Consider the following 27,690-nt stretch of genomic DNA (forward strand, 5'->3'; position numbering starts at 1 on the left):
AGTAAACACGATTTATAATTAGATGTGTGTAACATTCGGTCTATAGTCTTTACAAACTAGAACCATGTAAGTTGTGCCTTAAATAATGAATGCACATACACAGATAAAGATCACATCAACATCATCCTCCTATGAGGCATGAGCTATAACAGGAATTAGATAAGAAAGACTACTGCATGGGTAATATATATGACCTTCAATACAACTAACTGGTATTTGTCCAGCACATCTCCAATAGTCAATGAAGATTCTAAGAGACCAGTTCCGATTCTAAAGAACGATAAATCGTAATATAAGACTCAAAACAACACAAAATCATACAATTAGACTCAAAATTAAAAAAAAAAAAAAAAAAAAAAAAAAAAAAAAAAAAAAGAAACCCAAATCGTAATGTAAAACCCTAAAATGTAGTAAGTAATTCAAAAAAATCCCCAAATCGTAGAAAGTACTTCAAAAAACACAAAAGCATAACAAAAGAACACTAAATAAAACAAAAATAAGTTGGAAAAATCGAACGAAAACAAAAACAACAATTCAAAAATAATAAATCGAACGAAAATAAAAAATCTCAAATCGAACAAAACATATCGCAAACCAATAAAAAAATTCACTAAATCGCAAAAATTCCATTACAATACGCAATTACTAAATGCAGTACAAAATAACCTAAATGCAGAAATTAATTAATGATACGAAAATAATCAAAAGACTGAAATAGCCTTTTCCAAAATTAAAAAAAAAAAAACTTATTCGCCATTTCACCAGGCTTTCGGTTTTTACATTTTTTATTTTGTAATTCATTTCACTCGCCAATTTTTTACATTTCATTCACCATTTTAGTCACCATTTTTTTTTTTTTTTTTTTTTTGCAATTCATTTCATTTCACCATTTCCCTCAAAATTCTTCTGAGCCTTAGAGACGAAGAAGTCGTTCACCGCTCATAACCATCCGGTCTAAGGTTTTTTTTATTTAATTTTCTTTGTTGAATTGTTGTAATTTTTCATTATAAGTACCCCCATCTATGTTTTTCGAGGGGTACTGTTTACCCCCGGAAATCATAGATGGGGGGTACTGGAGACCCCCGGAAATCTTAGCCAGGGGGTAATAGAGATCCCCGAAAATCGTATACGGGGGTGCTGGAGACCTTCGAAAATCTTAGCCATACAAGATGGAAATTTTATTTTGTTTGATTATTTATCTATTACAGCACATAATTTTCACACCTCAAAAAAATCGTCATAGTGCACTTTATTATTGTCTTTGAATTTGTATAGTATTTAATATTAAATAGGATACAAGATTGAATACGTTAGAATTTGGTTGTAAATTAAACAGTAGGGAATAAGGATGATTATATAGTTAGGAGTATACAAGATTAATTTTAATCATTTAAAAAAAAAAAAAAAAAGTGTAGAGGATTAAGTTAAAACAAGGAAAAATTTGGAATATAATCTTTTTTTTAAAAAATAATTTATTCTGCATTTAGGTGAAATTGTCCTGCATTTAATACGCCCTTATAATAAATCAAAAAGAATTACCTCAAACAATGTCGAAAATCAAAGAATCACAGCAAAAAAACTGATGAGCGAAGAACAAAATCCCGATTTCGATACAAAAGAAACGAAAATAAAGAGAGATTTGAGGGTAGAGAGAGAAAGTGCAAGAGAGGAGAACAAAAGAACTGTGAAAAGAACAGGAGAAAAGTCATTCAACTGGAAAAATTACCAAAATGCCCTTAATGAAATTGAAAAAGGCGGGTGAAACACAAGACGTCGGATTGAGAGCAATCAACGGTCACAATGAGTTCCTAGTTCCTATTATAGGACTTGATTCTCACATGATCTTATATATATATATATATATTAAATTGTAAATTTCAATAAATATCTTATAAATTCATTAACTTCTCACCGTGTCACACACGACAAATAAGTATTAGTGTGACACAATAGGTATAGTGTCTACGAAATATAATATCATACGAAAGAAAATTAAAAAAAAAAAAAAAGTTAGGTTACCAAGAATAAATTAAATTGGCAACATGGTATGTTATTGATATACACATCTCAATATCATTAATAAGTCCCCATCACAGTAAGCCAATGATATTGATATAGAATATACACTTTTCAAAATCATTTGGTGTTAAGGTATGAATTTAGATTTAGAATCAATAAATCTCATATCTAATGTTTAGTTATAAAAGTCGAATGCCATACTTTTATTTTTTTGGGTTCTAAAATCATCTTTAAAATCACAAGGAGTTGGGTTTTAAAATCCAATTAGGTTCTAAAATCATCTTTAAAACTCACAAGAAATTGGCTTTAAAATTTCAATAGGGGTGGATATATGATCATATGACTCATACCAAACCTAAACATTACCAAAAAAAAAAAAAAGCCTTATGTAATGTTTTTAGGTTTAATTTCCAATTCCATATCCATATACCACTCTGTGACTCAAATGCTCCTCTAATTTATTTATTTTATTAAGGGAGTTGGGAGCCCCAATTGATCTCAGAGATTAACATTTCAATTTATCTCCTCTCACAACTTAATCGTCTTTATGCATTAAAATTTGTGCCACTTTATTATTTTACTTTTATCATTAAAAAATAAAAGAAAATGATTAGGTCGTAAGAAGAGATATATTAACAAATCACAAATTTATATAGACAGAAACTTGAATTCACCCTTATTTATTTATTTATTTATTTATTTTTAAATAGTCCAAGTAAACTTCATAAATCATGGTGACTTGGTATTATGGGCGGCAACTTAAGCTACAACTTACAAGACGTCATTCAGCTACTGAGCACATCAAAGGAAAGGCGTCCACAACATATTATCTCCAACGCAATAGACTATACACTCACACAGCATCATAGCATATCAGTTGTAAAAACTTCTAATTGCTGGATTTCCGGTGTAGAAAGATCATATTACAACAAATCATATTTCAGTAACATATGACGGAGAAACCCTTGCTATTTAGGTCACATCTTAGTATCTAAGCTGCAGACGAAACATATGTATAGCAACAAAGACGGTTCCATATTTGACAAAAGGCACACGACCGTCCTTGTACAAAAAATTGAAGGCCCAAAGTTCAAAGAATTGACAACAGCAGTTTGCCAGCTCATGTGAATCTTTGAATCAATAATTATTAGTAACTAATAAATATAATTCTACAATTATAAGACGATAACAAGAAAAAAAAATTATTAGTTAAATAAAGACAAGAAAACTAATGATACAGAAACTTCACTGATTTGAACTGAACTGCACTTCTAACTCTTTGAAAGAAACACCTTCCTTTCCTCTATGCAATCTTCAAGAGCTCATGGAATGCTTCTTGTGGTACATCGACTGAACCAACACGCTTCATTCGTTTCTTTCCTTCCTTTTGCTTATCTAATAGCTTTCTCTTTCGTGAAACGTCACCACCATAACATTTGGCTAGCACGTTTTTCCTCAAAGCAGTTAACCTAAAATGGTAAGATATATTAGATAACAATAATAATAATGAAAAGTCTACTCTTTCAGTGAGGACTCTTTAAGCCAGTGATGTACCTATAATTTATATATGCACAAATAAAACACCTAATTTGAGTTCAATCTTTTACAGCTAATTTGTAATGCTGAAACAATAAGACAGAAGTGGGAATGAGAGTAGAATTCCCACAAAAAAGCGTTTATCAAAAGCAATTTAGCAATAAAAGAGGAGGGATGATTTGAATAACAAACCATCCCACCACGTCTGAAGTGAGCTTGATCATATTTTCCTTCACTTCCAAGGCTGCCCATAACTCACCTTCTTTACCTCCAAGGCTTTCCAAGCTGGCAATGGTATTAAGGAAAGAGATGAGGGCAGTGACAAAAAACTGCTAGTATAAAAGCGTGGATGTTGTAGTAGTGGTCTGTGTCTGAGCCCTCTGAGGTGCTAATGAAGATGGCAAAATAGGTTTACCCAGAACGTGGACATAGAGTCTAGATAAACATATGTAGAAAAGTTCATAGAGCAGATGAATGAGACTGCAGCGACACATTATGATATATTGCAGGTCATAGATACCATGCAACTCTTGTTAATGACTCACAAAGAAGAAAATGAAAGAAGTTTGCCAATATATTGCAGTATATCTATTAGGATGATTAAGAATATATCAAATATGACAAGCTAGTGAATAAGATTTTCCACAATAGGATGAAATTAATTAAATTCTAAGTACTAGAACTATACTACACCGGCTTCACGATCATACCACATAGACGTGCAGGGTAATAAAAAAGAAACCAACCAACATCTTATGTCCTAAACCAACTTAAATAGCAAAGCAGTTTAAATACAGTACTTACGTCTCTCTTGCAACAACCTTCGTACCAATTGCAGCTTGAATTGTTATTTCAAACATTTGCCTATCCATCATGAAAGCATTGAGGTCCATAAGAGAGTGCCAAGAAAATCAAACAGACAAGATAATGTAATCAGTGAAGAAGATATACTGCTAAATAATAATAATAAATACCTGTCTATGGATTTCTTTAACTTTTCCACCAATAGCCGACCCACACGTTGTGCTTTCAAAGTATGGATAATAGTTGCCATTGCATCAACTGGTTGTCCATTCAAAAGAATATCAAGTTTTACCAAATCAGAGGCTTGATACCTGACAATAACACAATTAGGTAAAATAAACAAGACCCATCCTTCAAACAAATGAGAGAGACAAAAGGGTGAAATTCAGACCTTTGTAACAATATATGCCTGGTCTGATTGTAACTTTCATTAAAGTGCATCTAGGTTACATATACTCATCTTGATACGTTACACGATTATCGCAACAATAACTTGTTATTAATCTAGTTAAAAACAAACATTCCAGATCCACTAGTTTCTAACACAATGTTGTTCAAAATCTTGACCCTACACCAAAGAGGAGGCTCTTCGGGCTTCTATTTTAACTAACGTCCATTCTCAATAAGTCACTATTTCCCTATCGTTAACTTAGCTTCAGGACAGGAGGTCATGCTACGTTCAGGTTGTAGAAGAGATGAATACGCAAGAGACAACATTACACATAACCAGAGAGAGTAACTGAATAAATGGAGCCAAAGCGCAGCTGATTCAAGTCCATTGAACTGACTCACAAGGCAACGCATGCATTGGAATGATTGTAAATATGGTCCATTATTGAAGAGCAATAACTTGACCAAAAGTCCAAGAATCTGGCAACAATTAGAGGCTCAAAATGGTAGTTTTTTTCAGAGTTGAATGTCAAAAGATAAATCATACTTATTTAAGACCAATTCTGAACTACAACCAGCGTGCTTAAAGAAGTGGTCATATGTTTCTGGGTGCAGCTCAATATGCCTCTATCTGCAGTGACAGATACTTAGCTATGTGAATAAGGACTCTTGCAACTTTAAAGGAAGGATAACACTAGTGTCTTAAGACAGTTAGACTCATCACTTTGAGTTATCCCATCATAACTTTTTAAAAAAATTGGGGGTACAATAAATATGGTACCTCCATTGTGGTACCTCCGTTGTAAAGTTGTTCTATACCCAAAATTCAAAAAAATTTAACTTGATATAAATAATAGTTACCCCAATAAACATTAAAGTTATCTATGTTTTAGTGATAAACTTATCCTATTTAAATGAACAAAAATCAAATCTCAGTGAGTGAAAGTAATTATATTACCCTTATAAATCTTAAGGAAGAATGTAGAGCCAAGCCGAATGCATGACCTTAAAATGGCACTTCTTTATTATAAACAAATTAATAATAGTAATATATTAAAAATAAAAAAAAAAATAGAATTTCTTTGGAAATTTTGAGAAGATTCATCCCAAATATTGTTGATCTTTCATAAAAATTCCAACTATGATTATTCTAGAAATTCCCTAACTATGTGGGGGTACCTTACTATAATGACCCTATGACTTGTATTTACTGGTTAAAAAGGTTAAATGATGGCGCTTCAACCTTTAGCCATTTAATCTTATTTTTTATCAGCAAAAGAGAAAAAAATTACCCTAATTTCCTCTCACCCTCTTCTACTTGACTAGAACTAAATGCTTGCCTTTAAGTTTTTTCTGATAGAATACAACTCGACGATTGGCTGAATCTTAGTCCTCCACACTATGTACTTTCCTATTAGATACAAACATAAAAAGGTATGTTTTCTTACCCGATTAAAGAAATCAAGAAAAATATTATAAGGCATGTTATCTTCACCTTATTTTTACTGAATTGAAATTATTTTTACAGAAATGAAATTATTTTTACAGAAATGAAATTATTTTTACTAAACCTAAATTAATCTTACTAAACTAAAATTATTCTTACTGAGCTAAAATCATTTTTAGTACAATGAAATTATTTTTGTCGAACTTCAACTATACTTTTACTGAATTGAAATTAGGTTAACAATGTTTCGAATAATTTTTTTAGTGCTGTAATTGAAATGCTTTCCGTACTATGAATAATATGATTTTTATTTTTATTTACAAATATATAATACAAAAAATACTTATAAGAATTTGAAACAATATTTTAGTTGTATATTTATGTAGATATATGATGACTAAATGGGAAGGAAATATTAATATGTATACTTAATATATTTTTAAAGATTAACAAAGCAAACAATAAACATAACTAAAGAAAATATAAAAAAAAAAAAATAAAAATAAAAAAAATAAAAAAAAAATTAAATAAACAAATAACAAAAAGGTGGTTTTGGAGGGGGAAAAAAAAAAAAAAAAAAAAAAAAATACACACCAACAGGAAGTGACATGTGCCATTTCCAATGTCTGCTTTAGTATTAAGTATAAATTCATAATAGTTGATTCTTTTAACTCTTTCATTAGCCAAGAAGCCAACAACATATGTCTAGACCAGAACAAAACAACCAAGGTCCAAGCATGTAACAGAAAGCATCAGCCGACAGCAGTTAGTAAGCGCAGTAACGTGAAGTACAATGCTTATTAAGAGGTACCACATTTGGAAACCTATTAAAAGGCCTTGGTACACTAGTCCTTGCCAAAAACAATTGACATCAACAACAGATTATTATTGCCCAACTTGAAACCAGCACAAATCAGATGTCTATAATACATGTACTCCTTTTACCAGAGAACCCAAGTGCTTGACAAAGACAAGGGTATGAACACTTGAAACTGTAATTTGGAGTAACACCAAGAAAAGCAAACTTTCATGAATGGACTAGTCTGGAATTTACCCGAGTCCCAACAGAAGTTTTAAGTAATATAGTCTAGCACAATGACTATGTTACAATAAAACAATAACAAGCTGCTATTAAGTTTCTTAATTCAACACACATCATTATGGATGAGAGAGAAAGAGATCAAATCATGTAGTCTAGCACATTGACTATGTTACAATAAAACAAAAAACAAGCTGCTATTCAGTTCCTTATATCTCAAAATTATTAGATACACACATCAATATTAATGAGAGGGGAACAGTAAATCTTACTCTGAATCTTCATAGTCAAACGAAGCATATCCTGAGGTAATGCTTTTTAGCTGATCATAAAAATCAACCACCATTTCTCGCAATGGTAATCGGTACTTCATCAACGCCCTTTGACTGCAGAAACAACAATAAACAGTTGGTAAATGGTGATGATAGACAATACTAATTCCATTCATATAAAATACCAATTCAGACTAACTTAGATCAATAGGACTCCTCAATATGAAGAGTACTAATTAGAGTTTCAATCCATGAACATTAAGTTGACAAAAGAACAGACTCAGCATTCTGTAAGAAAAGCAAACAATCCACTTTATTGTAGTTTAGAATGTGTACAAAAATCATTAACACTAACCCGGATCTTACAATTCTATGATTCAAAAAAATGCCTCCAACCTGGATCTTATTGTTCGTAAGATCTAATGATTACGATCTTACGATCCACCAATCCGATCCAACATACAATGATAACGTAAGATGTTAAACCATTAACACATATCTTTATTACTAATTGATTCATGTCCACAAATAATCAAAAGTATTCAAAATGCTGAGAAAATGACAAAATCAAAGAAATTCATTTCATATTATCCCAAGAATGAGCTAAACAATGCCATCTAATATTAATATTACTTAAGGTACATAGTTTTTTTTTTTTTTTTATCACATTGTCACAATGTTAACATTTTTTTCCATTAGTAGGACCTTACAATCCAACGAATTGACTCTTACGATCTAATTTTACCCCTCTCATCAAACCAACGTTGCTATCAACTCAGAAAAGCATAAAAGATTTCACGTGACACCAACCCCAACCTTCTCTTTTGAATTTGTCAACGTCCACATAAAATCCCTAACCTTAAGAGAAACCTTTTGCTAATTCGTGAGTAATGTTTAGCAGAACTTGTCACGTAAATTAGGATGCACCTACATTTTATTTTAGTTCACATTGATGGAGAAACCTTTTGCTAATTCGTAGGTTGCCTGAAAAAACTTGGCACATAAATTAGGGTGCACCTACAATTTAGTTTAGTTCATGATGATAATTTAGATGGGGTTCAATTTGATGCATTTAATCGATCCTTGGAAACATACTGAAATCATTGTAGGCACAAAACTTCAAGAAAAATGAATCACAAGTGAAAGTCTTTCGAAGATTGTTTGTAAGACCCCAACCACACATGTTGATCACAGCAACATTAATGCTAAATTGCTATTTATCGAGCTAATGAAAAGCAACATGATTACATGAGGCCTTGAGGGTGGATGCCAGCTAGATAAATTAGCAAAGCTTTATGGGGTGGTAACCAAGGTAATAAATCCCATCTGTATCGCTAGCCTTTTTCATGTTGCTAATTTGCCTCCCTCATATTAAGATGACGAGAAAGAGAAAAGACTCAAAGATGAATCAATTAGACAGGTGTATACCCACCATTATTACCACTCTAGGAATACTTGATAGCTATCATTGTGCCCTTTCATCATTTTATCACCCACCAATGATAACATTTTTTTGCATCATGGTCCGCGCATATATATTGATCATTGAAAGCATTATTAGAACCTATTTGCAAAAGCTTCTAGAAGTGTTTTAAAACTTGAGAAGCATTTCTTAGGCCAAACATGGGTTTCCAAGGAGAAAAGTTTTTCAAGAAGCCCAAAATAGTTTCTAGGAAAGAAGAAAAGGTTAAAGACCAATTTGGAACATCTACCAAGTGTTTCTCAACAAGCTGTTTCTCCCCTTTAATGAAACTGTTTCTGGACCATAATACCCTTATCATTACATTTATATTGCAGCATATCCTAATTAAAAACAAACCCGCCTTTTCTCTCTTCATTAACTTGTTGGCTTGCTATCAATCATCAAGTCATCAGTATCAATACTCGTACATAATAATACTACATTGCAAAAATTTCAAGACCACAAGCACCAAATTATTCATCTAATTAAGTGAGATTTGATTTTAAGAAGGGAAAAAAAAAAAAACGCTATAGCCAATTGATCCAAAATAAATCAAAGAATTATCTTTCACCTTCAAATTGAGACTAAAGATTGGAAGTTTTTTACAGTGTCCAAGGAGATATATGTTTACAATGCGAGATGATACTTGTTTATTTTTAGATAGTCATAGATTGCAGGCCTAAATTTTGCCAACTAAGAAGACTAAAGGTGTATGTTTGGTTATAAATTGTTTGCTCTCAGTTGGTAATCTCGTATGAAGTAATTGGGTGAAATGCTACTTTACTTGCTTGATTATCATGTATTGAAGGTATGCTGGTAAATTTGACCCATTTCTTAATTCAATTAGACTTTTGCTTCAATATGTATGAAAAAGTGATAGAATCTAGGTGTTGCAGACTTTTGAGATACTACATATAAGGGATAGCTAACTCATAATTTTATTTTTTTATTTTTTTTTTGACAGGAACTCATAAATTGATATACCTACATCTCTAAAACAACTTTATTTTGATTTGCTGGGTGACTGTTATTTGATTTTAGTACTAAAGAGATGAATTATTGAGCAGTAAATTATGGGCCAAAAAAAAGCTGATTACAGAACAAAAACTGGCATATCTGCATAGGGCCAAACGGTGTAATTCAATTTCTATTTTCACAAGCAATATAAAATTTTCAAGGCCTATCAAAATTATTTTTTCATAAACTGTTTCTAGAAAACTACTTCTAGGAAACAGAGGATTCAGAAAAGCTTGGACAAACAGTTGCTTTTGTAGTTGGCTTGGTAATAGCCATAATTGTTATCAGCAGTGAGACAAGTGTTTAGTATCACTTTTCAGATTATTATAACACTTCCAGTACAATTCAGGCTGAGTTCAAGTTCAATTCTATACTCCTCGGTATCTGTAACTTGTATGACTGTAATTAAGATTTTCTTTATCTACTTAATCCTAGCAATGGGTCTGTAATTAAGAATGATAGAGCTATATCACTGAAGCAGCTAACCAGTATGATATTTTTTCTTTTTTTTTTTTTTGGCTAAAATACAGTGTCACTATTTGCAAGTGCATCCAAAAAAGTTAGCAGCCAAAAACAAGAATCAACCTACATATATGGGGGAAAAGTCAAATACCCAATTTAGTTCCAGGGAGAAAAGACATTACCTATCAATAAAGGAGTATTCAAGCTGCACTCCTCTACGATCAGAGCAAAGGGTCATGACAGGCCCGATATACCTTCAAAGAGATTACAATCCACGTATATCAAAACTTACATTTCATGTAGGAAAATAGAAGGTAAAGCATGAAAAATCCTTAAGAACTATTTATCAAACCACAAGGGTACTTGAGAGCTTACTCACTAGGAATTATAATGGTCGCTATAACGGTAGGTTCCCAACAAGCTGTCACTCGTTTTTTGGGATCGGATGGCAAAGAAGCGGGATTTTGGACTTCAATTTTGCTATTACACAGAACATTGATATCAAAAGAAAACCACCTCCTAGCGTGATTAATATATAGATTTAAGTAAGTAAATCCACTTACCTTCCATCAGAATATTCAAATATATATGGCACAGTTGGAACAGTAGATATAATGTGAGCTCCATATTCCTGCCATTCATAAATAATCGTAAGCACCAAAGAAGCAACATTATAATGAACTCTAAGGAAGTCTCGACATTACTTCTGTTCCATCATGTTAAGGACTTGCCTTTTCACAAGATATAAGAAAAGTAGATAAATTTCCTTTAATATTCTGAATATGTACTATAATTTTTCTCTCATCCCAGCTCGCGGTGATGCATTACTTGATTATGCGACACATAAATATGTATGTTATCAACAAAGGAAATTTGAATGTGAAGGCAAACAGGTCAAACACGTTTTTCAAACCCGAATGTTTCATATCAAGGGTATTGGAGATGCAACATGTAAGAATTTGAAGTGCAAGCAACTGTTGAGGCATACATTTTGGATAGGCAGAGAGCCTTTTTGGGACAGAGAAAGAACATCATTTATTCACATGGCATTAGATAGTGATAGCTAGTTACTCCTGCAATGAAATTTCGTTTCTCATCTCCCCTTTCTAATGTTTGTACGTCATTGCCAATCTGTACACCCCAAATACACCAAATAAGCCATTTGGCTTCATACACAAAAGACAGAGTCTAAGACAACTAGAGGCACATAATTATTTGCCGAAGTCAAATTAATATTAAAAATTACTCACAGAAAATCATACCTGCTCAAGGCGTTGATGGAAAACATCCATGTGAAGTAAACCTAAGAAACCACACCTGCAAGACAGTAAACATATATAAAGAAAAAGGAATTCATATCACACATGTCAGTGTATCAAATGTTGACATGAAAAGAAAGTAAAAATATACTTGCTTTTACAGATATATACCTGAAACCTAGGCCAAGTGCCATGCTAGTTTCTTTTGAGACACAAACACTGGCATCATTACATGTTAGCCTCTCAATTGCATGACTTAGTGCTTCAAAATCTGATCCATCGGCAGGATATAAACCAGAGAACACCATATGTCTTGCAGGCTTGAAACCTGGAAATTGACACAACATAAAGGGAAAAAATGGGAAATTAGTAAAGCAACCATGACAACAAACCAAACCTAGGTGCCATATATCATGATCTCAAAAGAAGGTCCTTGCAAAACAACCACAAATTAAATCTCTTCAAAAATGTTAGCATCTTTTTTATGCATAACACAAATCTTTCCTTTTATTTTTATTTTTATTAAACTGCATATCAACTCATTGGCACCAATAACTACATAGTCCGCTTTATTAGAAGAGCTATGGTATCTGCTATGATAAAAGAACTATGGCTATAAGAGTTATTATGGATTAATTTAACATTAAGAGCAAGTCGACATTAAGAGAAACATCTGCAATTACATAGTTTTTCTCCTTGAGACACCTAAGTTGGATTTAGTTCTTGCATTAGAAGAATGATGCCATATCGTAAACGGAACTTCATACACATAATTACAGTAGCAAGAATACAATAATTAGATTACTTTAAATGATAACCAATAAGAGTAAGAATTAAGGTTACATAATCTTTTAGGGGGGACGTTTGGTGTAGGGTAATTAGAGAAGGGAAAGGGAATGAACAAGCTTGATTCTCTTCGTTGTCATTTGTTGTGATCTTTTAATCATTCCCTTTACCCCCATTTAATCACAAAAACTCCTCTAATTTGATTCCCCACCCCCCCCCCCCCCCCAATGGTATTTCCACTCCCTTTGTGCCATTTATGCACCTCCACATCCACGAACACCTATGCACCTCCACCACCAACCCCACTACCACTACCACTGCCACACAAACCGTCACCACCACCACCATAACCGACACTGTCCCACCACCCTCACCGGAACTGCCCCACCACCGTCGCCTTCACTAACACCCAATCCCCCCTAAAAAAAACACCTATTTGAAACAACCAATTTGGCCAGAACAAACCCCTAGCCACACAAACCACCAACATCCACCCAAAAACAGACAACCTTCACAATGCAAAAAAATAAATAGATAAATAAAGAGAAAAAAAAAAAAGTTATACCATTTTATATCTTCATATTATGGCTTTAAAGGTCAAATTCGAGCACATAAACTTCAAAAGGAATAGAGTAGAGGCGGCGGCAGGGGTGGGGGCGGTGGTGTGGCGGCAGCCCGCAAGGTAGGAGTAGGAGGTGGGGGCAGCCCGGCAGGTGTCAGCTAGGAGGGGTGGTAGTCATGATGGCAACAACCATGAGAGTGATTGAGAGATGGAAGAGAAAAATACTAAACATACTATACTATATTAATGGGAGTTGTTGTCCATTATTCTCCTTTCGCTTTCTAAAACTCATTCCCTTGACCTATGACGAACCAAACGCCTCCTTAGTATGTTCTAATCTACAAAAGAAAGAATTTAGTTTGAGAGTACTAAGATACTATAGACCCCTGATAATTTTGATTTTGCCTTTCCTCCCTACCAAGTTTCTTCTATCTATTTCTTTTGGACTTTCCTCTCATCCTTTTTTGCTCCATTTCTATCCATGTCACTCAAATTCTTCGTTTTACAGCAAATAACCATTTTCCAATATTTGCCACTCCCACGTGGATATGGACACTCGACAAATCCATTGGACCCAAAAATAAGTCAATTTTTTCTAAAATGTAGAAAGTCTGACACTTGGAATGTTACTCTCAGATTGGTTGATGGGAGGGGCCAGAATTCTAATTTTGCAAAATATAACATAGTACAGATTGTCACTAAGAGGCCCTACAAATCTGAATGATAAAAAGCACTTTCTAGAGTAATTCAATCCCACATTTCCTACCAACATATTCAAGCCCAAAGTTAGTGTGTTCCTTGAAGAAGGATATTATTATGTTTGTTTTGGGTGTTTATAGTCCGTCGGGAGAGTTACAACTCGAAAACTGGTCCGGTGCGGCCTGTACCTGCAAAACAACGAACACTCCGGGTGGTTGGAGCTCTGCCTCCGACGATCAAGTTAGAACGGGTTCGAAGAATGTAAAGAATGCGGAAAAGTAAAGTGAGATCTTCTCGGATTCCGAGATCAGGTGTTTTCTTTGATGAGAGAGAATGTAGGGTAGTGTAATAAATGAATGTAGATGTCCCCAAAATGGGGGGAATCTCCCTATTTATAAAGTCATCGATAAATGTGCCCTGATAGGGTCACTTTGACCTAATTTTGATGGACTGCGCAAAATTACGGCTTTCACGGGATTTAGGCCCTAAAGGCAGCCTTTTCTCCTAAATTCTGGGAACGCCACGTGTCAAATGGGGATAGGTCCAGTTTGGACGAACTGACACGTGTTGCCTACTGGTTGGTCCACGTGGCTCGGGTAAAAATTACCCAAAACATTTGCCCCTCACAGATGTGACGTGGCACGCCACGTGGCATGTGTGACACGTGTCACTCTGCCACTAGTTGAATTTTAACTGTGAAATTTACCTTTTCACATTTTGGGGAAATTACGGAAATGCCCCTATATTTACCCCTCTATAAATATAGGTTTTACCCCTCTCATTTTGGACGTTTCCAAAAAGTTTTAGAGAGACAAAGTCAAAGAGTTCTAGAGAGAGAAACTCTGACCGTTTGTGTTAAACACAAAAACCTCCTTTTTCACCCGTATGCCAGCCGATTAGCAACCGCTTGTGCTATACACAAGCAAAATCACTTTCAACCCGCTTGCTGCAACCGGTCAACGCTTGACCCCTTTTAGAGTCAGATTTTAAGGTACCGTCTCTACCCCCTTCAGCTCATTCTTGATTTTTCCGTTTGTATACTATCATTCAATAAATGGATTCATCACCAACACACACGGCACAACCTAGATCAGTAGTCAGCCGATCTCCTAGTACGGCTGAGTCTAGGACTGGGGGAGCCAGCTCTAGGTATATGGAGCAATTTTGTACATCCCCCAAACCGACCGTCTCTGTGTCTATGTTGGACACAATGGCTAGAACCAAACAAACAGCCACCAGATGGCGAAGGAGAGACAGTATACCGTCTGATGAAGTGACCCCAGTTGAGGGGGAAGGCATGCAAGTTGACTCGGGGGAATACTCCCCGTCTGGGATTCCCAGGACCCCAAATGACGGGATCTTATATGAGACTGAGGGTAGAGACGGTGAAGAGGACGTCTCCCATGATGAACTTGGAGATCTTGATCCCGAATATAGAGACGGGGAGAAGGCTGCGTCTTCCTCGGGTCGATGGTGAAGAGGTCTCCCAAGAGAGAGACGGGGGAAGCACCGCCTCTGGGTCTAGCTCTGAGGATAGCATTGATGCCTCCCTTTCCCCGCTTGAGGATAGTGAGGTTGAGGAGAGAAAGAATTGGAGTGAGAAGGCAGATCCCTTTAAGATTATTCACGTCTCTGCTAGGGAGAGAGAGAGTATGGAAAAGGGAATTAAGAATTTTAAGCTCAAACGGCCCCTTGGTGAAGGGTATAGGATCCGGGTGCCGCCTAGGCACCATTGCTTGGAAGGACGACCAGCAAAATGCTAACAGTTACTTCGGCTGCTATGAGGCTGCGTTTTTTCCTGGTCTCCGGTTCCCCTTACATGATGCTATGAAGACCATCTTGCGGGGATATGACTTGGCGTCTAGCAATTCCTACGTTAACATTTTGGGGTCTGCACCCCGGCTAGGAGGCATTCGCTCACATGCACTACCTTAGCCGCAACCCAGGCGACTGAGGGCATGGTACACTTTGACCACCTATCCCCCGGATGACCTTAGACAAACCGTCTAAGTGGGACAACCGGAAGAACCGGTTTTTAACTGGTTACTGCCCCACACGGCGTGAGAACTACGAGCTCCGCCGATACAATAAAAAGCTTGACCTTCTGGGTCTGCCATCCGGATGAGGACTATGAAAAGATCATAGAGGCGGGGTTCTTCGAACTCACAACGGACACCCTCGGACACCCTCTCAGAGGAATTAATAAGTGTCCTAAAGAACTGGATCCCGAAACATGAGTGGTTGAGAGGCGAGGCGTTCTTGTCCGCCTGTGGACTAAGCACGATGTTCACAAAGCGTAGGTCTTTTATACATCCGGCAACTTTGTCGTCTATCATTGTACTGACTATCTTGTCATTCCATTGAATTGACTGTTTGTCTTTTGCAGAAGAAGCTTTGATAATGCTCCCAGACAACAAGACCCCCAAGCGGTCAACCGCGCAGATCCGCAAAGACAAGGCGAAGAAACAAAGGGCGGAGATAGTCGCTAGGTATTCACCGTTTGACTTGTTTACTTTGAATTTTGTCTTGTTCTCCCACTATAGGCGGCTCATTGCCGGCTATATACTCATTGTGCAATTGTGTTTCAGAATCCTCCTTGATCCTTCAACAAGCTCATCAAGCGAAAGCCGGATGAGGAAGCCAACGACTCCACCAAGTCCCAAAAGGTGTCGTCAACCCAGACGGCTCCTGAGCTACTGGCTTACAAGGCTTCGGCCTAGGACTAGACCTAGGCAAGAAGTTTGGCAGGGAGGCGGTGCCCAAGGCGGACGAAAAGTCCAAGGCGGCTCGCAATTCTGCCACGGCTATGGGTGATGACAGCCTACAGATTATTGAGCAAGGTATGGCTAGTCCTCTCAGATCACCGTTTGAGCCTCCCTGGCCCATGCGGGTGAAGTCTCACTCACAGCAGGGTTCATCAGGGAGTCGTCTGCAGATAGGTGCTGCCTAAACAGCTTACTCACCCAATCTTGGTTGTGATGCAAACTCCCCTAGTGGCCAGATATGCAGCAATACGCCAAGTTTATGCTTGTGTCCCTAGGCTATGCTGAGGGTGGATGGGTTGAAGAGACCATGGCACCGCAAGCAGACTGAGGTAAAACGAGCCACTAAAGCGGCGCAAGACTCCACACACGTTGCTCAATATCAAAATACAATAAATGAACTTGAGACTAAAGCATTTGAACTGAAACAAGCGGAAAATATCAGGCGCTTGATAGCTGAGGTGGAGACTGCCAAAGAAAAGGCCTCTGACATTGAAGCTGCACTAAAAAATGCTCAGGACCTTAAGGCGCTTGAGGTGGTTGACAAAGAGAACATAGTTCTTCGCGCGAATGTTAAGCGCGTGAAGAATGAGATGGCCCAGGCTCAAGCTCACTTCAAGGTGACGCTAGAGGCCGAGCAGGACAGGGTCGTTGAAAAGAACAAGTCCGACTGCACGGATCGCATGAAGCTTGCATGGGAAACTCTATGCCCAGGACAGGAGTATGGTCTCTGGGCCTTGGCTTATAAGTATGCTGATGAGGTCATTAATGCCGAGGTCGAGGGCAAACCATACCCTGGGACATTCCATGCTTGGGCCAACCAGGAGATAAAAGAGGAGCCAGCAGCTGAAGCTGCACGCGGGGGTGAGAAAGAGCAAGAACGAGAAGACGCTCAAGTGAATTTTGCTCAACCACCGCCTAAACAGACATGGGAGGAGGTCCCGGCTGCACCCCAAAATTAAGCTTTTCTGTCTTCAATTTGGCTTAAAGCCGTCTACATTTCCGGCCTGCGTGCCAAGTATTTGAGTGTTTAAATCAACAATTTTAATTCTGTTTTTATCCAGATGGTAATCCAATCAACATATCTTCCCGGCACTTGTGGCCGAGTTTTATTTATGAAAGTACCGGCTGAGTCGATTTTGATTCAAATTTTGTTTCAGTTTTTGTGTTTGCGTTTGAATTTTGCATATATATATACTTAGTTTTTGCCTAACTCTTTGAGAGCATGCGGTAGATAACAAACCAGTTGTACTTGCCCTGGCGGCTGTGTGGTTGGTTTCAATACTTTGCTGATTGATTGGCTTGGGAACTTTTGATACTTAAAAGATTATGAGAGGTCCTCAAGTCAATCAATCACAGTAGTGATTGCCCCAAACCAAGTACAAGCCGTCCAAACATACAAGAAAACAACCGTTAGCCCAGGCGGAGAAATGGTCATACTAAACTTCCTTCTCCTCCGGCTGGAGTTCTTGCAATCCAATTACGCTCAATGTCCTTTTGCCCCATTGGGAGGACTTGCATAATTTCAAAAAGTAATCTAAGTTAGAACTTTGGCCGGTAACCAGCTGATGTTCTTGGACATCCGGTTTTGGTAAACTTAGTCGTTCTTTAGATTATCCTGGTCAAACGGCTAAGAGTTGACCAATTAGGTCGTTCAATCTTTGCCGTCTGTATGAATTTGTAGAGCACTTTGTTACCCGGATGGGAGACACTCTCTGCGACGATTCCATCCGGATGGGCATCGTCGGACGCCATACTCATGTTAGAGCAGACGAATTTATAAAATAAAGAATCATCCGGCCATTAGCCTCACGTTTATTAGACGTTTGTTCAGCTTAACTTAGTTTAATATCCGGCCATTGACCTCACGTCATTTGGACATTGACTTAAATACCTAGTTTAAGTTTAGCATGTAAAGGTCGACCTTCTATACGACGTACAAGCGGTGCTGGAGACATTACGCATGTATATAAAGAAATAAACAACATTTTTGAAAGCAAAAGGCAACTTTTTCATTGATAGGCTTTTCAGGTACAAAAATTTACAAGTCTCAGAAGCAGTACTTGTTTAAATTGTCTACATTCCAAGTTTTAGGCAGCCGCCTGCCGTCTGGAGTTTCCAGGCAGTAGGTGCCGTCTCTGACGGCTTCATAGATCCGATAGGGGCCTTCCCAATTAGGAGTTAGTTTTCCATGCTCATTGGCCCTACCGGTTGCCTCCATTTTCCGTAACACAAAATCCTCAACTTTCAAGGGCCGCTTGTGTACTCTTTTGTTGTAGGCACGGGTTATTCTCAGACGGTAGACGGTAGATCTCAGACGCAAGGCGGCATTGCCCCTGCGTTTCGGGAGTGAGTCCAATGCTAGCCGCATGGCCTTCCAATTTGTCTCTTCAGCGTATAGCATGACTCGTAGAGTCGGCTCATAATGTTCGATGGGCAAGACGGCTTCAGCACCGTATATCATGAGAAATGGGGTTCCACCGATTGCCGTTTTTTCAGTTGTCCGGATGGCCCCCATAGGACATGATTTAATTCTTCAGCCCATAAACCACCGGCTCTTTCAATTTTCTTCTTAATGCCGTCTGAGATGAGTTTGTAGAAGGCTTCAACTTGACCGTTTGCTAGGGGTCGGCCGACAGATGCAAAACAATGTGAGATCCCTTCCCCAACCAGCTGAGGCGTTTCAGAGGGTCATTATCAAACACCATAGACATAGCTACCCCAAATCGAGTGATGATGTTCTTCCAAATGAAGGATATGACATCCTTTTTCTTGATGTTCTTGATCGCCTCTGCCTCCACCCACTTGGTGAAGTAATCCACAACCACCAGAATATAACGTTTTCCGCCTAGTGCAGGCGTATAAGGACCCAGAATGTCCATGCCCAATTTAGCAAACGGGACTGGGGCTGTGGATTGCCGTTAGGTCATTTGCCGGCCGAGGGATGAGCTTGCCAAATCTTTGGCACTTGTCACATTTATTTACCATCTCCACAGCGTCTGACTCAAGAGTGGGCCAGGATTGTGAAGAGCTCTCCATTTCTTATCTCGAAGTTTGTTATCAATTCTTCAGGACAGCGCTTCCTGCGGTGAATCAAGCAGCGCTTGAATATATGCTCGGATGCCATCCATCCATGTAGAGCTTCGGTCAAGTACTCCAATGGGCTCTTTTTCATTAATACTTCGTTTTTCCATAACTTTCCAAAAAACTAACCAAGGCGTATCACAGGAGGCGGAGGATGCCAATTTTGATAGTGCATCCGCCTGATTGTTTTTAGACCTGGACACTTGACTCATATGGAAGTTTTCAAGTGTCCCCGCTTCAGCTTTGACCGCTAGAAGGTATTTGATCATTGCCGGATGGGTGGCTTCATAGTCACCATGGTATTGGCTTACGACCAACTGTGAATCAGAACAGGCGTCAATTTTTGTTGCCCCTGCCACCTTACACATGCGGATGCCGGCTAGCAGGGCTTTAAATTCTGCCTCGTTGTTTGAGGCCTGAAACTTGAACCGTAGTGCATACTCAAATTTGTCCCCCTCAGGAGACTAGCCGTTCACAGTGGATTATACCAGGATTGTCCGGAGCAACCGACCTTGTCATGTCGACAATGAAGTCGGCAAACGCCTGACCCTTCACTGCCTTTCTTGGTTCGTAAGTGATTTCAAGACTTTGCATTTCAATAGCCCACTTGAGCATTCTACCAGATGACTCCAAGGTTGTCATTGGCCGCTTGAGGGGTTGGTCTGTATAGACCACAACCGGATGTGCCAAGAAGTAAGGTTTCAACTTCTTGACAGCCATGTAAAAAGCGAGGCCAAATTTTTCAACGATGGGGTACCGTAGTTCTGAGCACGTGGCTAATGAAATAGACCGGGAGCTGAGTGTCGTCTCTCTCAGCAAGGAAAACAGCACTAAGGGCATGATCTGAGACGGTTAAGTACATGTAAAGCGTCTTTTTGGACAGAGGGCTAACAAGTCTTGGCAAAGAGTGTAAATGTTCTTTCAGCTTTTGAAAGGCCACCTCTGCATCATCCCCCCATTCAAACCTTGTCTTCTTCCTGATTACCTGGAAGAAATAGAAGCACTTGTCACCTCACCGGCTGAGAAATCTTCCCAATGGAAGAAAACCGGTGAGCTTTTGAACTTCCTTGACAATGCGGGGTGATTTCATGTCAATGACCGCCTGTATCTTTTCGGGGTTAGCCTCTATCCCCTTCTAGTCAATCAGGAATCCGAGAAACTTCCCAGACTCAACACCAAAGACACACTTCTTGGGATTGAGCATGACCTTATGCCGCCTGAGTGTAGTGAAGGTTTCTTGGAGCAAGATGATCCGTGTGTTGCTTGGATATGACTATCATGTCATCAATATACGCCTCTACATTCCTCCCAATCTGATTAATGAAAACAATATTAATCATCCGTTGAAAAGTAGCAGGCGCATTCTTCGAGCCAAATGGCATCACAGTATAACAGAATAACCCCTCATCAGCAAAAGCCGTCTTCTCTTGATCTTTTTTCCACAGGGATATCTAGTGAAAGCCTAAGTAGGCATCCAAAAAACTCATCAAGGCATGCCCGGCTGTAGAGTCGACCAGACTGTCAATCTTTGAAAGCGGGTAACTGTCCTTTGGACATGCCTTGTTCAAGTCAGTGTAATCTACACACATGCGCCAGGTACCATTCGGCTTCTTTACAAGTACAACGTTTGCAACCCAATCAGGGAAGTTACATGGCCGAATGAACCCGGAGTCTAACAGCTTTTTGACCTAGGCAGCTGCCGCCTGACTTCTCTCCTCGCCGTGATCTCTTTTCTTTTGCCGGATAGGCTTCTTTTTAGGATCCACGGTGAGTTTGTGGACAACAAGATCCGGGCTGATGCTTGGCATCTCTTCTACTTCAAAGGCAAAAATGTCTTTGAATTCCCTCAGCAAAAGGTGTTGCACCCATGTTTTCAAAAGCAACCGTCCCCACCTTAACAGTTCGCTCTGGACGACTGTCATCCATAGGGATATCAATGTGTTCGCTAGCCGACTGGGGACGGAGTTCATATGACCGGTCAGTGATTGCTATTTCTTCTCTTTCTTCACCTCCACCAGCTGAGTAGGTTTTCTTTTCTTGGCGGCTGGAGGGGCTAAATCAGGGTTCTTGACATCGTCAAGATCTATTGGCTCCGACCACTGTCCGACTACTGCGGCCGTGGGTGAGAGGTAACACTCTCTAGCCGTCTTCTGAACCCGGTTCAGGAAGCCAACAGAGCCATCATCCCTTTCATACTTCAGCAACATGAGGGATGGGATGATGACGGCCTTGCACTCATTTAGAGTGGGTCGGCCCAGAATAATGTTATAGGCGGTCAGCTCTTCAACCACCAACACCGGACGATCATGTGTCGCCCTTTTCCCTTCTCCCCCAGCCAGAGGGGTAGATCAATTTGTCCGACTACGTGGACTACCCCTCCCCCGAAACCTACAAGAGGATGGGAAACGTCATGCAGGTTATCCAGCTTATACTTCAGCTTGGACAGACACTTGTAGCTGATGGGGTCAGAGGAGCTACCCGTGTCTATAAGGATCCGACCAACCAATTGGTTGGCGACCTTACATTTGATGACAACCGGGTCATCATGCGGGCGGTGAACTTTGCCCCTATCCTAAGTGATGAGGATGTCCGGGAAAGTACCACTAGCTGACGCCTGGCCATCATCGACAGAGTGTATCGTCTTCTTCAGATGATCCTTGGTGCCCCGGATGGGCGGGGCACCACGCCTGCTATGGTGTAGACCGGATCCTTATCGGTGTCCGAACTACTAACAGGCTGGACCGTCTTGGACAACTGTCCCGAATTCGTCTTAACAATCGCTTTAGACTTCAAGATATAAGATTTCAGCACCCCCTTGTCAGCCAGACAATCCAACGTCCGCTTGAGGCTATAGCAGTTGTTGGTGTCATGGCCGACTACCTCATGGAAGTGACAGTATTTATTCTTTTTCCGTGCCTCGACGGAACTCTTCATTGGATTCGACTTCTCAATGGTCAGCCGATCCTTTATGTCCATGAGGATGGAGTAGCAGTCTTTACTAAACTCGTACCTTGGGACGTACGATTTGAATTCTTTCTTTTTCTTCTTGGACAGTTGTCAGATTCATCAACCGCCCAAACTTCTTTTCTATTTTTACTCTCTCCACCTTTCTGAGCCGGCTAAGCAATCCGAGTCTCTTTTTGCTTATCAGACTTTTTGGAGTCTGACTAATGGTTGAATGAGCAGAGGTCGGTGGCTTGTATAAAGCTCTCCGCCTCTATTAACGCCTCTTGGAGGATAAAAACCCTCTTCCGAACAAGGTCAAACTTAAAGGTTGACCCATACTTCATACCCTTAAAAATGTCTGTACAAGCTACCTCGTCACTTGTATCTGGATTCTCACCAGATTGAACCGCCTGACGTAGGAGCGGAGTCCTCTCTCTTCCTGCCGTATGGTGCTCAAGTCAAGACTTGTTTTCTTGGCAGGAATGTTCATCGAGAAGTTGGAGGCAAACAGGAAAGCAAGCCTCCTGAACCTATCAATGCATCTAGCTCGCAGGTTGCCAAACCATTGTTGGGTTATGCCCTTCAAGGTAGCCGAGAAGCATCGGCACCACATAGCGTCCTCCAACCCCTGCATGTGCATAAGGTTGGTGAAGGCCATGAGGTGGTCCTCGTGGTACCATCATAGGTGTCAACCAAAACATTCTTAACCTTGGCTGGCTGTGTCGCCTCAGTTATTTCCTTGGTTAACGCAGATGTTTGTTCACCAAAGCAGACGGAGCTGCCAGTCCAGGGGCTGGACACTGTGTGTCGCCTAACCTCCGAAGAGGGTCGGCTGCATGAATGGTGGGACATACTGACCGTATGGCATCTGAGGCACGTACAGGACTGCCCCAATCATTTGAGGGCCAGTATGGACGGACTTGCCGCCTGTATGGCTCTCATGCAAGGACTGAGAATTCCTCGCAAATGTATTTTTGAAGCTGTCTAGAAAGCTTGATGTAGAGGCTGACTCAAACAGTTGTTGGCTCCGATTGTGCTCGATGATGTGTCGAGCATCGGAGAAGGTTTTCTTGCTGCCATCTGGCTGAACACCTCGGATGACCTTCCTTTTGCTCGTTTGGGACAGAAGGATCTTAGACCAATCAATGGCAGACGTGTCTTCTCCTTTGGATGTGGAGTAGGCTGCATGTGACTGACTTCCTCCTTTCAGCTTGAGAAGTCTTCTTGGCCGACTAACCCTTGCTAGAGTCATCCGTCCTCTTGTTGATTAGATCCTTGATTTCACCCTTGAAACTTGTCATGAATTTCATGAGTTCGTCTCGGGTTACTAGAGCCTGACCCCTGCCGCCTGTTCCCAGGCGGTGGTCTAGCAGTCTTGCTGGTACCAGCTTCGTTGTTGCCCTGTTCCAGTATATCTCTGGGACGAATGCGCTTGGAGAGAAGTGACCCCAGGTTTCGACTTCACAGTCGTCCGTATCTTGGTCTGAATAGACCACCCCATCGGCTTCACGGTTGGGTTCAGGTGGCGGTACAGATTCTTGAACCATCTTAGAAGTACTCTCCCCACAGGCGGCGCGAAATGTTTTGGGTGTTTTAAGTCCCTCAGGAGAGTTACAGCTCGAAGACTGGTCCGGTACGGCCTGTACCTACAAAATAACGGAGACTCCGGGTGGTTGGAGCTCCGCCTCCGACGATCAAGTTAGAATGGGTTCGAAGTATGTAAAGAGTGCGGAAAAATAAAGTGAGATCTTCTCGGATTCCGAGATCAGGTGTTTTCTCCAATGAGAGAGAATGTAGGATAGTGTAATAAATGAATGTAGAAGTCCCCAAAATGAAGGGAATCTCCCTATTTATAGGGTCATCGATAAATGTGCCCCTGACTAGGTCACTCAGACCTAATTCTGATGTGCCGCGCCGAATTACGGCTTTCACGGGATTTGGGCCCTAAAGGCCGCCTTTTCTCCTAAATTCTGGGAACGCCACGTGTCAAATGGGGATAGGTCCAGTTTGGACTAATCCTAGGCTGACACGTGTCGCCTACTGGTTGGTCCACGTGGCTTGGGTAGAAATTACCCAAAACAATGTTCACTTTGGTTGTTAGTTGATTGTCTTGTTGAATTCCACTATAGCTTCTTGTAGAAACTCAAAAGTGGACTCTATTCCCAAAAAATTATAGATTCTATACTCTTTTGGTTCTTAGAAAGATGAGTAGATAAGATATAACAATATCACCCTTATAAATCATTCGTTTGCAACTCACCAAAATCTTTACTCTATTGTTCAAACAAATTACAAAACGTTAGTTCACTCTTATCTCACATATACTAGTATTTCTTCTACATCCCCTACTAAAAGCCTAGAGAAAAAAGAAATTTGCATAGATTTAACTAGACGAATATTAGGATTAAGCAAACAATAGCAGGATGTCAATTGTTGTTCCTGTGCTTACTAGCAATGCAAGAACATGAACCAAAAGTTATAATAAAGTCGCGTTTACCTGGAAGAGGTTCAACAACAGTGCGCACATGAAACAAGGTATCACCAATACGTGCCTCTTTAGTAGAACGCATGCCACTGACCACATAACCCACTTGGCCAGTGAAAAGCATTCCAGTAGGAATTAGCTCAGGATGCATGAACCCAACATCTGAAACTTCATAAGTTTGTCCAGTTGCAACAGATGAAATCTTGTCCCCTTTGCGCAATGTACCATCAACTATAGCCACATGGCATATAACTCCTTTGTATTCATCATAATATGAATCCAACAAAAGCATACGTAACGGAGAGCCAGCCTTTCCAGGGGGAGGAGGTATCCGTTCTATCACTGCAGGAAGGATGTGCTCAAGACCCTGCCCTGTTTTAGCAGACGTGAGGAGGGTATCTTTTGGTTCCAGATCAAACATGGACTTAAGCTGGGCCATAACACGGTCAGGATCAGCTGTAGGTTGATCAATTTTGTTTATGACTGGGATTATTGACAGATTAGACTCAAAAGCTAGATAAAAGTTGGCAACAGTCTGTGCTTGAACACCTTGAGCAGCATCAACAACTAAGAGAGCCCCTTGGCAAGCAGCTAACGATCTTGATACCTCATAGCTAAAATCAACATGACCAGGTGTATCAATCAAATTTAGTAAAAAATTTGAGGGATTTTCTGTACTGGCAATTGTTGCTATCTCAGGGTCGTACTTGTAGAACATAGTAGCAGTCTGAGCTTTAACAGTAATCCCTCTTTCTCTCTCCACCTAAGAGTACTCAAATATAAAACATCATCAGCTAGGGGAACAAGGGTAAGGGGGTGAAGAAAAGCAAAGGTGAGCATGAGAACGAAGCTTTAAAAAAAAATGCTTTTAAACTAATCTGATCTGTGCCATATGAAAGGTAAAAACAAATGATGCTTACACTAACCAATGAACACCACAGCAAGAATAATATTTGACTTCCATTTGAAACAGTAAACAACAGCACAAGGCACCTTTTCTTTTTTAATTAAATTTCAGTGTATGCTTAGTAAATAATTAACTTTCAGAAGTTATACCAACAATCCTGTAACAGCTGAATCCAATCATGTACAGTAAGACCAAATTCGGAAAAAAAAAAAAAAAAAAAAAAAAAAAAAAAAAAAACAAAACAAAACATTTCCTCAAAATTTTACACTTGTTCTAAATTGGATTTTCTTTTAGGACCTTAGAGACTGTACTTAAACTGGACATATTACCAAGAACAGCATTAGCAAAAAGTGTCACTAACAAAGTTAAGTAACTCCATAAACCCTAAAAGTGAACATACAAAAACACTACTGGCAGTGCTAGAAACATCCAAGATGTATGCAGTCTTACCCCTATTCTTCAACCAAAATGCAGGAACCTTTTAATTTTAGCAATGCCAGTTCTAAAGCATACCTCACAATGCCACAATCAGCTTCCAAAATGTGTACACATCAATAAGATAATCAACAAAAGATGAAAACTTCAAAGACAATATAAAGTCTATTTGGAGGAATATGCATTTTCGTTAAAAAAAAATTGCCCAAATCCTCATAGGAAAAATTTTTAATAAGGCAAATACTAGTAACTTCACAAAAGATTTAAGTTAATTATGCAACCTGTCTCAATCCAGAATCAAAATGTACCCATGAAAAAGGCACCTTTTTTTCATAAATCCCCAAAACCTCACCCTACAGATTAATCCGCAAAATGCCAAAACACAATGCGCCGTATCAGCAGGGCAAATGTCATAGGGCATAAAACAAAACTAACCCCTTAACACACAGAGAGTATAGTCACAATAACAATAATATTAGGTTACCACACGAAATGCCAAAATTCAATTCACCATAATAATGAGGCAAAAGTCACAATGTAGAATACTAAATTGATTAGAACTTAAAAGGCAATAATTAGGTTATCACGCGAAATGCCAAAATTTGATACAAAACTAGTCTCTAACAATTATAAAGCAGTTCCAAAAACAACAATAACAATGCAATTATGACGGCGAAAACAATAACAACAAAGCAAGAAAAAGAAGGTGAAGTGAACGTCGCATACCTGAAGCTTATCAAGGTACTGAGGTTGACCATGGCCTTTCCTAATAGTCCCAGTAAGCTCCAATAATCGGTCAGCAAGGGTTGATTTACCATGATCAACATGAGCAATAATCGAAAAATTGCGAATCTTTTCAGGTGGGTATTGACTCAAATCTAGGTCATTATCTTTCTGGGAATTCCTAGATTTTGAACAATATGAACTGGTTAATTTCAACCTACTCTCTATTTCATTGTTGGGTATTCTTGTTGAAGAGATTACTGGGTTATTTAGGGTGTGAAATTGTTTGATTAATTTTCGAGTTCTTGAGAGTCTACTGATTAAACCCATTTGTAGATGATTGTTCCTGGATGAAAAGGGTTTAGGGTTTTAGCAACATGGCTAAGGCTAAGATGAAAGTAATGGATATGACATGAAATAATTTGTTTAGAAACTCAACAGCAAGGTCTGCAACAAAACACTTAAATGAAAACGGAACAAAATTTCGATTCAGGGTATTTTTCCATAATGCACTCATAAGGCCATAAGTAGAGCGGTAAAAATTGGCACGACACAATAACACGATCAAAATTAATACTCCATATAACGCGATCA

At 39.1% G+C, this 27,690-nt stretch overlaps 1 protein-coding gene across 1 annotated transcript; it reads right to left on the bottom strand.

The window, feature by feature from the left end:
• Positions 1-2,892: 2,892 nt before the first annotated feature.
• On the bottom strand, positions 2,893-27,574 carry LOC145584821 (translation factor GUF1 homolog, mitochondrial-like). Its single transcript, XM_081641610.1, has 11 exons — positions 27,100-27,574; positions 25,044-25,794; positions 11,879-12,035; positions 11,711-11,765; positions 11,012-11,079; positions 10,824-10,928; positions 10,631-10,702; positions 7,508-7,621; positions 4,530-4,670; positions 4,360-4,419; positions 2,893-3,488 (listed from the first exon to the last, which is right to left on the bottom strand). Exons 1-11 carry the CDS (start codon positions 27,424-27,426, stop codon positions 3,323-3,325), a joined length of 2,016 nt encoding a protein of 671 aa, XP_081497736.1. The 5' UTR covers positions 27,427-27,574; the 3' UTR covers positions 2,893-3,322.
• Positions 27,575-27,690: the final 116 nt, after the last annotated feature.

This window comes from Chenopodium album, chromosome 16, assembly GCF_948465745.1.
Source record: "Chenopodium album chromosome 16, dcCheAlbu1.1, whole genome shotgun sequence".
NCBI lineage: Eukaryota > Viridiplantae > Streptophyta > Magnoliopsida > Caryophyllales > Amaranthaceae > Chenopodium > Chenopodium album.

Excerpts from the sequence above, each read along its gene's own strand:
- LOC145584821 (XM_081641610.1), bottom strand. The coding sequence starts at position 27,426 with ATGGGTTTAATCAGTAGACTCTCAAGAACTCGAAAATTAATCAAACAA. Across the intron at positions 12,036-25,043 it reads TGTTGTTGAACCTCTTCCAG|GTTTCAAGCCTGCAAGACAT; the intron begins GTAAACGCGACT and ends GTCAATTTCCAG. Across the intron at positions 10,703-10,823 it reads ACCATTATAATTCCTAGTGA|GTATATCGGGCCTGTCATGA; the intron begins GTAAGCTCTCAA and ends ATCTCTTTGAAG.